The sequence below is a fragment of the Chenopodium quinoa genome, unplaced genomic scaffold, assembly GCF_001683475.1.
Source record: "Chenopodium quinoa cultivar QQ74 unplaced genomic scaffold, ASM168347v1, whole genome shotgun sequence".
Taxonomy (NCBI): Eukaryota; Viridiplantae; Streptophyta; class Magnoliopsida; order Caryophyllales; family Amaranthaceae; genus Chenopodium; species Chenopodium quinoa.
This window is the reverse complement of record NW_018742418.1, coordinates 5558245-5570768: the sequence shown is the minus strand read 5'-3', so window position 1 is coordinate 5570768 and position 12524 is coordinate 5558245. Positions and strand designations below refer to the sequence as shown.

Here is a 12524-nt window from a genome sequence, read left to right as displayed (position 1 = left end):
TCTGCTTCCAAAGTAGGCCAAAAGTAGCCCTGCCGCCTTGCCCTTTGAGCAAGCATCCTACCACCTATATGGGAAGCACAGAAACCAGAGTGAAGATCATCTAGTATCTCTCGTCCCTTTTCAGGAGTAACACACTTTAAGAAGGGTTGAAGGTACCCCCTCTTGTGAAGTTCTCCCTGTATCATTTCAAAACAGGAGGCTCGTTTTTTCAGTGCTACCGCCTGTTGAGGATCATCCGGCAGTGTACCGTTTGTCAGATATGCCCTGATTGAATCCATCCAGGTTGAGCTTCTGTCTAGGATTCCAATAGGGTTTTCCTCGATGCTTCTCTTCTCCATTACTTCCCAAAAAACCGTTCGAGGAGTATCGGAGGAGGCGGATGATGCTAATTTTGACAGTGCATCTGCCTGGTTGTTTTCTGATCTCGGCACTTGGATTAGATGGAAATCCTCAAGGGAGCCGACTGCTTGTCGGACCGCCTGTAAATACTTGATCATGGCCGGATGTAATGCTTCGTATTCGCCATTGTACTGACTCACTATCAATTGTGAATCAGAACAGGCGTCTATTTTTCTTGCCCCTGCCGCCTTGCACATGCGGATCCCGGCTAGTAAAGCTTCATATTCTGCCTCATTGTTTGAAGCCTGAAAACTGAAGCGTAGAGCATACTCGAACCTGTCGCCCTCTGGAGATTGACATACGACGCCTGCTCCACAACCATTTGAAGTAGAGCTTCCATCCACATATACCTTCCAGACTTGGTCTGGAACTTGAGAGTCAGGAGGACGAGTCATCTCTACAATAAAGTCAGCAAAGGCTTGCCCCTTCACTGCTTTTCTAGGCTCGAAAGTAACTTCGAGGCTCTGTATTTCTATGGCCCATTTGATCATTCGTCCTGACGACTCCATGATGGTAAGGGGCCGCTTGATTGGTTGGTCGGTATACACGACGACTGCATGTGCCAAAAAGTAGGGCTTCAATTTTTTAACAGCCATGAAGAGTGCAAGACCAAATTTCTCCACTAGGGGATACCTCAACTCGGCATTTTTCAGTACGTGACTGACAAAGTAGACCGGGAGCTGACAGCCGTCCCTTTCAGCAAGGAGCACAGCGCTTAACGCATGATCAGAGACAGCCAGGTACATGTAGAGATCTTCTTTGGGCAAAGGGCTGACCAGCCTCGGCAAGGAATGCAAGTGAACTTTTAATTTCTGGAAGGCGGCCTCAGCATCCGGCCCCCATTCAAACCTTGCCTTTTTCTTAATTGCCTGAAAAAAGTATAGGCATTTGTCGCCTGATCGGCTTAGGAATCTCCCCAAGGCCGCCAGACAACCTGTTAACTTCTGAACCTCTCGGACGGTACGAGGCGACTGCATATCAATGACCGCCTGTACCTTCTCAGGGTTCGCCTCTATTCCTCTCTGATTGATAAGGAATCCTAGAAATTTCCCAGACTCAACTCCAAATACACATTTCTTGGGATTGAGCATGACATGGTGCCGCCTGAGTGTGGCGAAAGTTTCTCGGAGGTCCGTCAGATGATCTTTCTGAAGTTTAGTCTTGACAATCATATCATCAATATATGCCTCGACGTTTCTCCCAATCTGATCAAAGAACACTGTGTTTATCATTCGTTGGAAGGTAGCCGGGGCATTCTTAAGACCAAACGGCATGACCGTGTAACAGTATAATCCCTGATCAGTGACGAAGGCCGTCTTCTCCTGATCCTTCTTCCATAAAGGAATTTGATGGAAACCAGAATAAGCGTCCATAAAACTCATCAAGGCATGGCCGGCTGTTGAGTCGACCAGATTATCAATTTTAGGCAGAGGGTAACTGTCTTTGGGGCACGCCTTGTTCAAGTCTGTGTAGTCTACACACATTCGCCAGGTGCCATTCGGCTTTTTAACAAGCACCACATTTGCAACCCAATCTGGGAAGTAACATTGCCGAGTGAACCCTGCATCAAGTAATTTTTTGACTTCGGCGGCTGCCGCCTGACCTCTTTCTTCACCATGGTTCCGCTTCTTTTGCCGTACCGGCTTCTTTTTCGGATCCACAGCGAGTTTATGTACTGCCAGATCAGGACTAATGCCTGGCATTTCATGGACTTCAAATGCAAAGATGTCCTTGTATTCTTTCAACAGGTTGTGAAAGTCATCACCAAGGTTTCTCAGAGCAGTCGTCCCAACTTTGACTGTTCGGTCAGGACGGGAGTCGTCTAATATCAGGTCCGCATGCTCACCAGCCGGCTGAGGGCGGAACTCATCCGGCCGGTCCTCTGCCAGTGATTGCTATTTTCTTGCTTTTCTTGCGGACTCTGTCTGGGGCGCCTTTCTCTTCTTGTCGCCTGTTTCTTGAACAGGCGCACTCTCCTTGACGTTGTCAAGGTCTGTTTTTTCTCCACTTGACCCAGTGGCCATAACAGTGGGCTTGACATCCGAGAGATAGCACTCTCGGGCCATCCTCTGATCTCCCCTTAGGGAGCCGACTGTTCCATTATCCCTTTCAAACTTAAGCAGCATAAGTGACGGGATTATAACAGCCTTGGAATTATTCAGGGTTGGTCGACCCAGAATCATGTTGTAGGCCGAGAGTTCCTCTACTACTAGGAATCGGACTACCATGTGTCGTCCTTCCCCTTTTTCGCCCAGGCGAATGGGTAGATCTACTCGTCCCAGTGGGTGGACGACTCCTCCTCCAAAACCTATTAAAGGGTGGGAGGCCGGATGTATGCAGTCCGTCTGATATTTCAGTTTTGACAGACATTTGCTGCTGATGAGATCTGAGGAGCTCCCGGTATCTATGAGGATTCGGCCAACTCTCTGGTTGGCCACTTTACATTCAATAACGAGAGGGTCGTCATGCGGCCCCCTTATTCCTCCTAGATCCTCTTCAGTGATGACAATCTCAGGAAATGTATATTTGGACGGCTGTTCTTGGTGAACGGAATTTACATCTAACCGCCTTATATTATCTTTGTTGCCCCTAATAGTGGGGCCGCCTCCTGAGAAGCCGCCTGCAATAGTGTAGACGACTGCATTATCTGTATCGGAACTGTCGGCCTGTTGATTCTTTTTGGCCGACTGCTTTTTTGAGGAAGTATTCCCTGTAGATTTCTTGACATAAGTGTCAAGATCACCTTGATCAGCCAAACGGTCTAGGTACCGCATGAGACTGATGCAGTCATTGGTGTGATGACCAACGTCATCATGATAAGCACAGATTTTGTCTTGGTTCCGGTTGCTCGCAGAACCCTTCATGGGGAGCGGCTTCTCAATTGAGAGCCGTCCCTTTATTTCTTTTAGGATAAACTGGTTATCCTTGTTAAACACATACTTTGGGGAGTATGGTTTGAATTCTTTTTTCTTTTTCTGGGCCGGCTGTTTAGAGGAATCAGCCGCCCAGACCTCTTTTCTTTTCTCATCTTTGTTGGAAGACTGTTTCTGTCGTCCCTCTCTTTTGTCGAACCTATTCCCGTCCGACTGTTTTATCGTACACAGATCAGTCGCCTGTATATAGGCTTCTGCTTCAATCAAGGCCTCTTGAAGAGTCGCCACCCTTTTTCGAACTAAATCAAATTTAAAGGTAGACCCGTCTTTGAGACCTCTAAAAAAGTCAGTATAAGCTACCTCATCCGGTAACCCTTGAATCTGTATTCTCATCAGGTTGAACCGCCTGATGTAAGAACGAAGCCCCTCCTTCTCGCCCTGCTGAATTGTTCCCAAATCAAGGGTCGTTTTCTTCGCAGGGATGTTCATAGCAAAGTTGGAGGCAAATAAGTAAGCAAGCGTCCTGAAGTTGTTTACACAACTAGTCGGCAGGTTGCCGAACCATTGCTGTGCAATTCCCTTGAGAGTCGCTGGGAAACACTTGCACCAAGTGGGATCATCCAACCCTTGAAGGTACATCAGGTTGGTGAATGCCATCAGATGGTCTTCTGGGTTAGTAGTGCCGTCATAGGCGCCTACTAGAACATTTTTTACTTTGGCCGGCTTAGCGGCTTCAGTAATTTCCTTGGAGAAGGCCGACGGCTGTTCACCAAGTCTAAGCAGCCGTAGCTGCCAGTCCATAGGTTGGATGTTTTTTGCTGCAGGTCCACCAAATGGAGGTGGCTGCATAAAATACTGTTGTTGCGGCACAAATGGTAAGTTTGGTACCGCCTGGGCACTATGAAAGCCGGACTGACGGGAGGTGCCGCCTGACTGACTCTCATGGTACGACTGAGTATGCCTCATCGAGGCATTTCGCAAACTGTCCTGAAAATTTGAAGTAGAAGCCGACTCTGATAATCGATCACTCTTCTTCTGCTCTAGCAGGTGCCGAGCATCTGTGAACGTTTGCTTCGACCCATCCGCCTGAATATGACGAACCGGTTTCCTATTTCCCGTAGGATAACGGAGTTTTGTGAAATCAAGAGCAGGTGGCTCCCGCTTCTTGGATTTAGGATGGGGAGTCGCCTCTCGCCCTTGAACTGGCTTCCTTTTCAGTGAAGTGGAAGGTTTCTTGGCCGACTGCTCTTTGACTGAAGCAGGCGGTTTTTTGTTGATCAACTCTTGAATCTCTCCCTTGAAGTCCCTCATGAAGGTCATGAGTTCGTTCCTTGTGATGGGAGCAGACCCATCAGTTGGCTGTTGCCGAGCAAGCGGTGCGCCTGCTGGCTCGCTTCCTGTTTGAAGATGCTCCCGTTCCCTCCTTTCGGTATGACGGGTACGTCGGGCCCTTAGGGTCCCGTCTGGAGCTGTATGAGTTTCAACTTCAAATTCACTTTCGGTATCATGGTCCGACTGAACTTGAGGGTCGTCTAGGGGACGCCTCTCTTCTGGAGTCGGTACAGACTTGGATGCCATCTCTGAAGTACTCTCCCCACAGACGGCGCCAAATGTTTCGGGGTTTTCTGATGTCCTGCGGGAGAGTTACAATTCCGAGACTGGAACCGGACGCCTGTACCTGCAAAATAACGGAGACTCCTGAGAGCTCCGCCTCCAACGGTCAAGTTAGTACCTGATTAAGGAGTAATTAATACAGAAATTAAAGTAATGAGATCTCTCTAGGTGAGAGTGCTTAGGGTTGGTAATCTGCGTTGTTAGCGAGATTAGCCGGTTGTTAATAACTCTGTTCTTCTCTACTTGATTTCTTGATTATTCGATTACCCAACTAATGAGGATTAATTGAGTATTTATAGCCTTGAGAAGCGTGTCACTCTCTAGGTTTAAGGTAAACCTAGGGCTGATCGGGCCTCTAGACTGAATTGGGCCTTGATGGCCGGTTTTCCATTTGGCATGGGTGGACACGTGGCGTGTCTAAATTGGTCCGTAGAGGACGTATCTGTGATTGACACGTGGCAGGCTCCTGTTGGCCTTCGTGAAGGACACGTGGCGGAACCTGGTTGGTCCACTTGTCAGACGGTGATTGGTGGATAAAAATCCCCTAATCAATACCCAGTAACCGTATCCGATAAAAAATTATCGGATCGGGTACCCGAATCGTTATGCACCTTGTGGTTATCGAAACGGGTACCCTAATTTTCGGTTCTGTTACGGTTCAAATTTTTGGGTTTTCGGTTTTTTGGATAATTTTGTTCAGCCCTAGTTTTTACTATTTTTTTGGTAGATCTATTCATTATAAATTTGATTGGTTTTTTTTTTTTTTTTTTTTTGATTTATAATTATTCAACCGTCTGAAAAAAAAAACCCTTAGAAATTCAGTTTTCGGTTTGGAACTGAATTAGGTTTTTAAATTTCGGTTTGGATGGTTTCAGATCTAGTTCGGTTTGGTTTCGGTTTAGAAAATTCAAAACCGAATTAATTCGGTTTGGGTCAAAATCCAAACCGAATACCGAACTTTCACCTCTATCGAGAGTTCCTACTAGAAAAGTACTTGATACTGTAAAATAACCGTAAATGACAATGATTAGTAATAAAATTTCCGAAACTACAACAATTTGAGTGAGAGCTTCTTTTTTTTTAGGGAATTATCTCTCACTATCTCATATTCAACTCATGATCATGCTTAGAGTACAAGAAAAACAAGAACTTCTACATCAAAGTTGACATAGGTAGAGCACAAAGAATTGCAGATACGATGATCGCCACAAGAAAGCTGTTCAATACACCATTACCATGCTTAATTCCACTTGCATTATTGCTCCCTTGTAAGATGCCTGTTGATGACGACGAAGACGAAGGTGTTCCTGGTGGCGAGGATGTCCCGTTTTTCAAGAAAATGGAAGCTGCCGGAGAGCTCGGAGATATTCCAAGAAGCTCTACACAAGCATTCACCCAATAAAGAAAAATTAGTCACAAATATTAATGTATAAGTGATTACAACTTATGTGTAGACATTGACAACCCTAATGTAACACATAATCCGTGTTACAAATTTGCTATGATTATATACTGAACCAATTAATACTACTCTGTATGTATATCAATTAATAATATTCAAATGTATTTAAATATTTGTAAGACTAAGGATCTATAAAATTGTAAGAGTGATAAATATCGTACATATAGTCATATAGCTTGTCACTGTATCGGTACGTATGTAACTCTAAAGGCACATAAATTTGTGACAAAATCCAAAGTTTGTGATGATACGTCAAGGGCAATGCAATAAATATGGATGGGTATGAATTGAATTGATGAGGTACGGACTATCAATTAATCAATTAAAGATGGCCGAATCATTTATTTGAGTGTCAATTGAGGTAGTTGGAAAGTTATGTGAAGAAAATTTATTGTGTCATTTTTATTTGAAAAAGTTCATTTTCTCCCAAATCACAAAAGATAAAAAAAATTTAAATTTTTTTTGAAGATAACTCATTCTTTTTTTATATTAATATATGATATATTATGATCTTTCATGTAGTTCCTTAAATTTTCACAAAAATATTGTTTTGGGGGTGAAAACATATTAATATTACAACCATCATTAGGACTACGTAAAGAGAAAAATAATAATTAAAAAAATCAAAGCCGAGTGTATCTTATACTTGAACAAAAACTTACTCCATACTATTTTCATGTATCGAGAAGTAGTATACTACCTTTGTTTCATATTATTTACAACTTTAGAATATTTTATATATATCACAAATAATACCCCAAAATTGCAAATAATACAAAACGAAGGTAGTATGTTTTTGTTACAAACTTTATCAATGTCGAAGTCTTATAATAATTCTATATTTTTAGCTAAGGAAATTAACTCAAGTAGACGTGTAGTTGAGGTGCTTGCCTGCTTGGAGTTGGAGCCCCAACATAAACTTCACGCATGGATTATATTAAAGGTTATGAATATCACCGTCAACACTTTAATCAACCAATAACATGATATTATATATAGCAATATACTTTTGTCAAAATTTACTCTAGCAAAAAAATATGCTTGTTAGTTAATTATGATTTTATTATTATACAACTAATTAACTCAATCATCCGCTATCTTTAATGAAAGGAAAGATTTATCTTTGATTAAAACCACCTAAAAAAATATCTCATTTTTTCAATTTAAGTGTATTAGGAAAATTATATATATACAAAGTATGTGACAACTAAATCCAAACACATGAAATATTTGACTCAATTGGTTGTTAAGTAATTGCTCACAACATCATACAAGATTAACCATTCAATAACTCCATAAATAATTATGACCAATCCAAATAATTAATTATCTTAAAAACAAACAAATTACTTAGAACTGAGCCCCGAATACGAATTTACCCATAGAGTGAACCGGGTGAAAAAAAAAAAAAAACAACAAAAAATCAAATAATGATTATTAGATCCAAACAATTAACAAGAAAATTAATTAACACATAATGAGTAATATAACTAAAATAAAAGTACTAAAAGAAGTAAAGCTAAGAGAGAAAGAGTAAGAGACTAACTAGGGCAATTGGAAGCACTAGCATTAGCAAGATGACAAGCAGAAGGAAGTTGCAATAGTTTATCTTCTTGAATCCCAAGACTTTTAATTTGGTCAGTACCATTATGTGCTTGTCCAATAAAGAAGCACAAGCAAACCGGCTGCTTCTCCTTCATACTACTCACCGATGTGCAACACTCTTTCGTAGGCTGCGAAGCACCGCCTTTGGCAAAGTTTAAGCAGCTTATCAACTGCTGAATCGCGGCGCCACACTCTTGTGTCAACGACGCCGTTACCATTGAAGGTTTCATTATGCCTATGCATAGTGTTGCTATGATCAAGAGTAGCTTTAACTTGTTGAGGTTAAGCATTTGGGAGGCCATGATTTTTGTATGGAGTTATTTTGACTAGCTAAGAAAAATAATGTTTGTTTGAGGTGAGTACAGTAGTACTTATAAGAAAAGAGGTAGAGAAGGAATTTGAGGGTTTCAAAGTGATGGTGTAAAGATTGTGAAGGTGTATGATTTATGGCTTGTTTTATGGTTGTATGTTAATCGGTGTCATTTATTGTTTGTAATAAAATATTGACGCTATATGATTGAATGAAGTCAATGTGTTGTATATTTGATAGACTTGTTAGTTCACCTTATTTTTGCTTATCTGGTCTGGTCTGATTTGATTGTCTGATTTGTCCAAATTTTTCATATTAATATGTATTTTATTAATGTGTAATTTTTATATTTTTTTCATTACGCAATTAAAGATATTTAGTGATAAAAAACCCGCACATAAAACGATGATTTGATTTGAACTTATTTTTCTGAAATAAGTAAAAATAAGTTGAACTAAACAAGGCCTAAGTCATTTCACTTTTACAATTTATACTTTATTATAAAGTATGTATAGTTAATGTAGATTAAATAACAGGATACTACCAATTTGCTGTTGGTGTAGTGGTGATTGGCCTGGGAGTACACTTGATAGGGAGGACCGTGTGTTCGATCCCCAACAACAACAATTGGGAGGGGACTGAAACCTAATTAATCGCCCAAAACTGATCCTCAATCCAGATTAGCCCAAATAGTGAATCGGGTGGAACGCCCAAAAAAAAAAAAAAAAAAAAAAAAAAAAGATACTAGCAATTCAATAAAGTTTTAATCTTGACTCCAAGAAGAAAATCAACGTTCTGAAATTAAATCACAAAAATCAATCTCACAATTTATATTTTGTAAACTCAAATCTCTAATTTTTAATGAAAATAATGATAAATAATGTTATTTATAGGCGTACAATGTCATGTCCGATAAGATAAATAAAAGTTAAAAATAAACTCTAAAGTAATTCCTAAAAAAGTTGAAATCTTCATTATATCTTATTAAAAGATAAAAATTCAGATTTTCCTTAAACTAATCTAACTTGCACTAGGAACTAATTCACAACTTTCGGATTGACGCCTCAATTTCACAGATAATAGACCACTCGAACAAAAATTAAAAAAAGCAATTATAGTTTCTGTCTCGATGCCTTTTATATGGGTCTATATTTTAAAAAAAAATTATTTAAATTTTTGTTAGAAAAATAACTCACATATTAGTTGAAAATAATTGTTCCACTTCATTAAAAAAATGACACAAAGGATAGCTAACAATCTAACATAAGAAGTATATATATTTTAATAGCCTGAGCTGATTCTAGGAAATCTACTGTAACCCATTAGTTTTAAGATAAAATATTACTGAATTGTTATGTGATCAGACTGTTCTCTGATGTGAGTTTTGTGTTTAGTCCAATGATGGTGATTTATCATTATACATTTGTACTCATGTAGTTATTGCTCTTAAATTTTTAGGTGTACTCCAGTGGTTAAATATTGTTAACAAAACTATTCAAAACACATAGTTTTGAGATATTTTGGTGTTACTCGTATAATTTATTGTTGAGCTTAAGCTTGCATCTTTTACAACGAAGTATTTAAGTTTTCAACTATTCTAGACGTTGTTGACAAAGTCAAATGTACTATTGGAGATATATGATCGAGTACGTCCCCAACGACATGTTTTGCACTTTGTGCATTTATAACTAGGTAGAGTACTTCTAATTTAACTCAACTAGTTTATGTTTTTTTTTTTTTTTTTTTTTTTTAGGAAAAATTATTTCTTCCTAGCAAACTCTCAATCAAAATATGTTACGAGAACTAATTTAAAGTCATCGTTTAGTTTTCCTTTAATCCAATAAAATATTCTATTCATACATATTTCTGCAATAATATTACGTAGTAGTTCAATTCAACTAGATGCTATAAACAAAATGCGAAAATGCATCAACATTTGTTGAGAGAGTCTCACTCGCTTCCAAGCAAAGCACATCACGTGGGTACCGAGTAACAGTTGGCATGAATGTATAGTGGGGGGGGGGGGGGTATTTTCATAAATGTTGAGGGCATTATGTAGGAAGTAGTTGAGGATATATATAAGTTGAGAGTTAAGACAAGCTTGAATAAATAAGGTACCTTGCCAACTTCAAACTTCAATTTCAATTTCAATTCAATTACGCATACCCATCTACGGCTAGTTGATATATACACATCTTACCATTATGAATTTATGATATTTCATAAAAAAATATAAAATAGAAAAAAGTGTAATGCCAGTTGCTTAATATGTCTGTTTCCACATGCATTTTTAAGATTTATTAGTCATCAATTTCTAGTTGTTCGATTGTAAATTAATTCAGCTTGTGTAAGACAATAAATGAGTCTTATGTTTTACGTAGTAATTTTGTTGTATGTATGGTTATCATTAGATGAGAAGCGAGGAAGATGAGAGGTTGTTGTATTAATTCGGTGAGTAATATATACCCCTTTTGTTTTTATTTTACTAACCAACCTTAAAATATCTATCTCCTTTTGATATTTTACGATTACTCTACGATAATTTATTTACGCTATTTTTTCTATAATAACTAACTCGCTTAAACTCTGCACATATGTCGTCGATGCAATACTTTGAACTAATTTTTACAAAATTAAATCAATAAAAATTAGGATTTTTTGACAATTACCACCAACAAATGTTGGTGTTTTAGTAATTAGCAGCTTCAGGTTTTTTTTTTTTTTTTTTTTTTTTTTTTTTTGGTTTTTACCACATACTATTTTTACAAAATGAAAAATTCCCACCACATTGCCCAAAGCCTCCTACATGACGTCATTGTGGGCCCCACCGACGGATTATTTCCAATTTTATTCCTTTATCTAACCTTGTTCTTCGATTTTTGAATTGCAAATCCAAATTATGCAAACAAACCGCTAAATTAGGTACCTAATTTACAAAATTGGGGCTAATTATAAGATGGTGTACATCATTAAGGGTTTTAAAATAAAATTAGGAGTTTGTTATTTAGTGATTAATTTGACTAGTTTGCATCGATTTCACGTATTATGTCCTCAATTAGTATTGAAATTGATATTACTATTCAAAAATTATTACTAATTATTGATATGAAAAATTAGGGTTCATGTATATTTTAGGGATATTTTAAAATCAAAAGTTTTTCTAAATTATGATTTACAATCCTAAATTGAGCATATATATTAGTTTTATATAGAGTTAAAAAATGTAAATAATACTTAATTTAGAAAATTATACCAGTTTTAAAAATTCTCCATATTTAGGATAAACCCTAAACGAAGAACAACAAATTATAATTGACACATATTGGTGACTTAATTATGTTTGTGTAAGCTTGAATTATGCTAAATCAACTACCAAATGCTTTTCCATAATCTAATTTTAATTTAGATTGAAAAAAAATCATTGAACATGAGAATCGAGGAAGAAGAAGGCATGATTACGTCATGTATGACGACTTGAGAAATCTGGTGGGAAATTCTCATGTTTTTTAAAATCATAGGTGGTAATATACCAAAAAAAAATAAAATGTGGGTGGTTATTACTAAAATAACAACAATAGTAGGTGGTTATTTCCAAAAAATCCTAAAAATTAGAAAATTTTTGACTTTTCCTACTACCAAAACACCCCTATTTCACTTTGCTACTCATCTAAATTTTTATTTTATCTTAATATCACCCAAAACCGAAAATTAAAGGTTTTGCTACCACTTAACATTATTTTCCATTAATATTTCCGTTTATGGGACCCACTGATTTAACTCCTTCCACTTTCTTCTTCTTCTCTCTCCACGAACCTTCTCATAGCAGCCCCATCCCAAACTCCCAACCATTCTCCAGCAACACCACCCACTCTACGGCAACCCCCCACCACGCAATCATCAACACCGATCATTACTAATAAGCTAAGAATCTCAGTAATTTGATTAATTGAAGAAATCGTGGCCTCAAATTGAAATAATTGAGCAAAGGGTTATCGATTTGGGCTAAAATTGGAGCTTGCGGCTCTGGCTTATGGGATAGCGGCGTTGCTCAGTAGCGCGGCGGTGTGGTGCTGCTCGGTGCAGAGTGGTGCGACGGTGGCTGGTTGATTTGGTGTGATTATTGGTGTTAGGCTGCCGGCCAATTGTTTCCGTTGGTGTGCGGCAGTCCGGTGGTAGTTGTTGCCGGCTGCTATGGCCGAGCAGGGGTGAGATGGGGCTGCTGTGGTCAGTGTCGTGGGATGGTGATTTGAGGTTTAGTTGG

General features: G+C 38.6%; 1 protein-coding gene across 1 annotated transcript; it reads right to left on the bottom strand.

Moving 5' to 3' along the window:
* Nucleotides 1-5889: 5889 nt before the first annotated feature.
* On the bottom strand, nt 5890-8403 carry LOC110711009 (non-specific lipid transfer protein GPI-anchored 1-like). Its single transcript, XM_021889376.1, has 2 exons — nt 7895-8403; nt 5890-6265 (listed from the first exon to the last, which is right to left on the bottom strand). The coding sequence occupies exons 1-2, from the start codon at nt 8253-8255 to the stop codon at nt 6039-6041; spliced, it is 588 nt and encodes a 195-aa protein (XP_021745068.1). The 5' UTR covers nt 8256-8403; the 3' UTR covers nt 5890-6038.
* Between the last annotated feature and the right edge of the window lie 4121 nt (nt 8404-12524).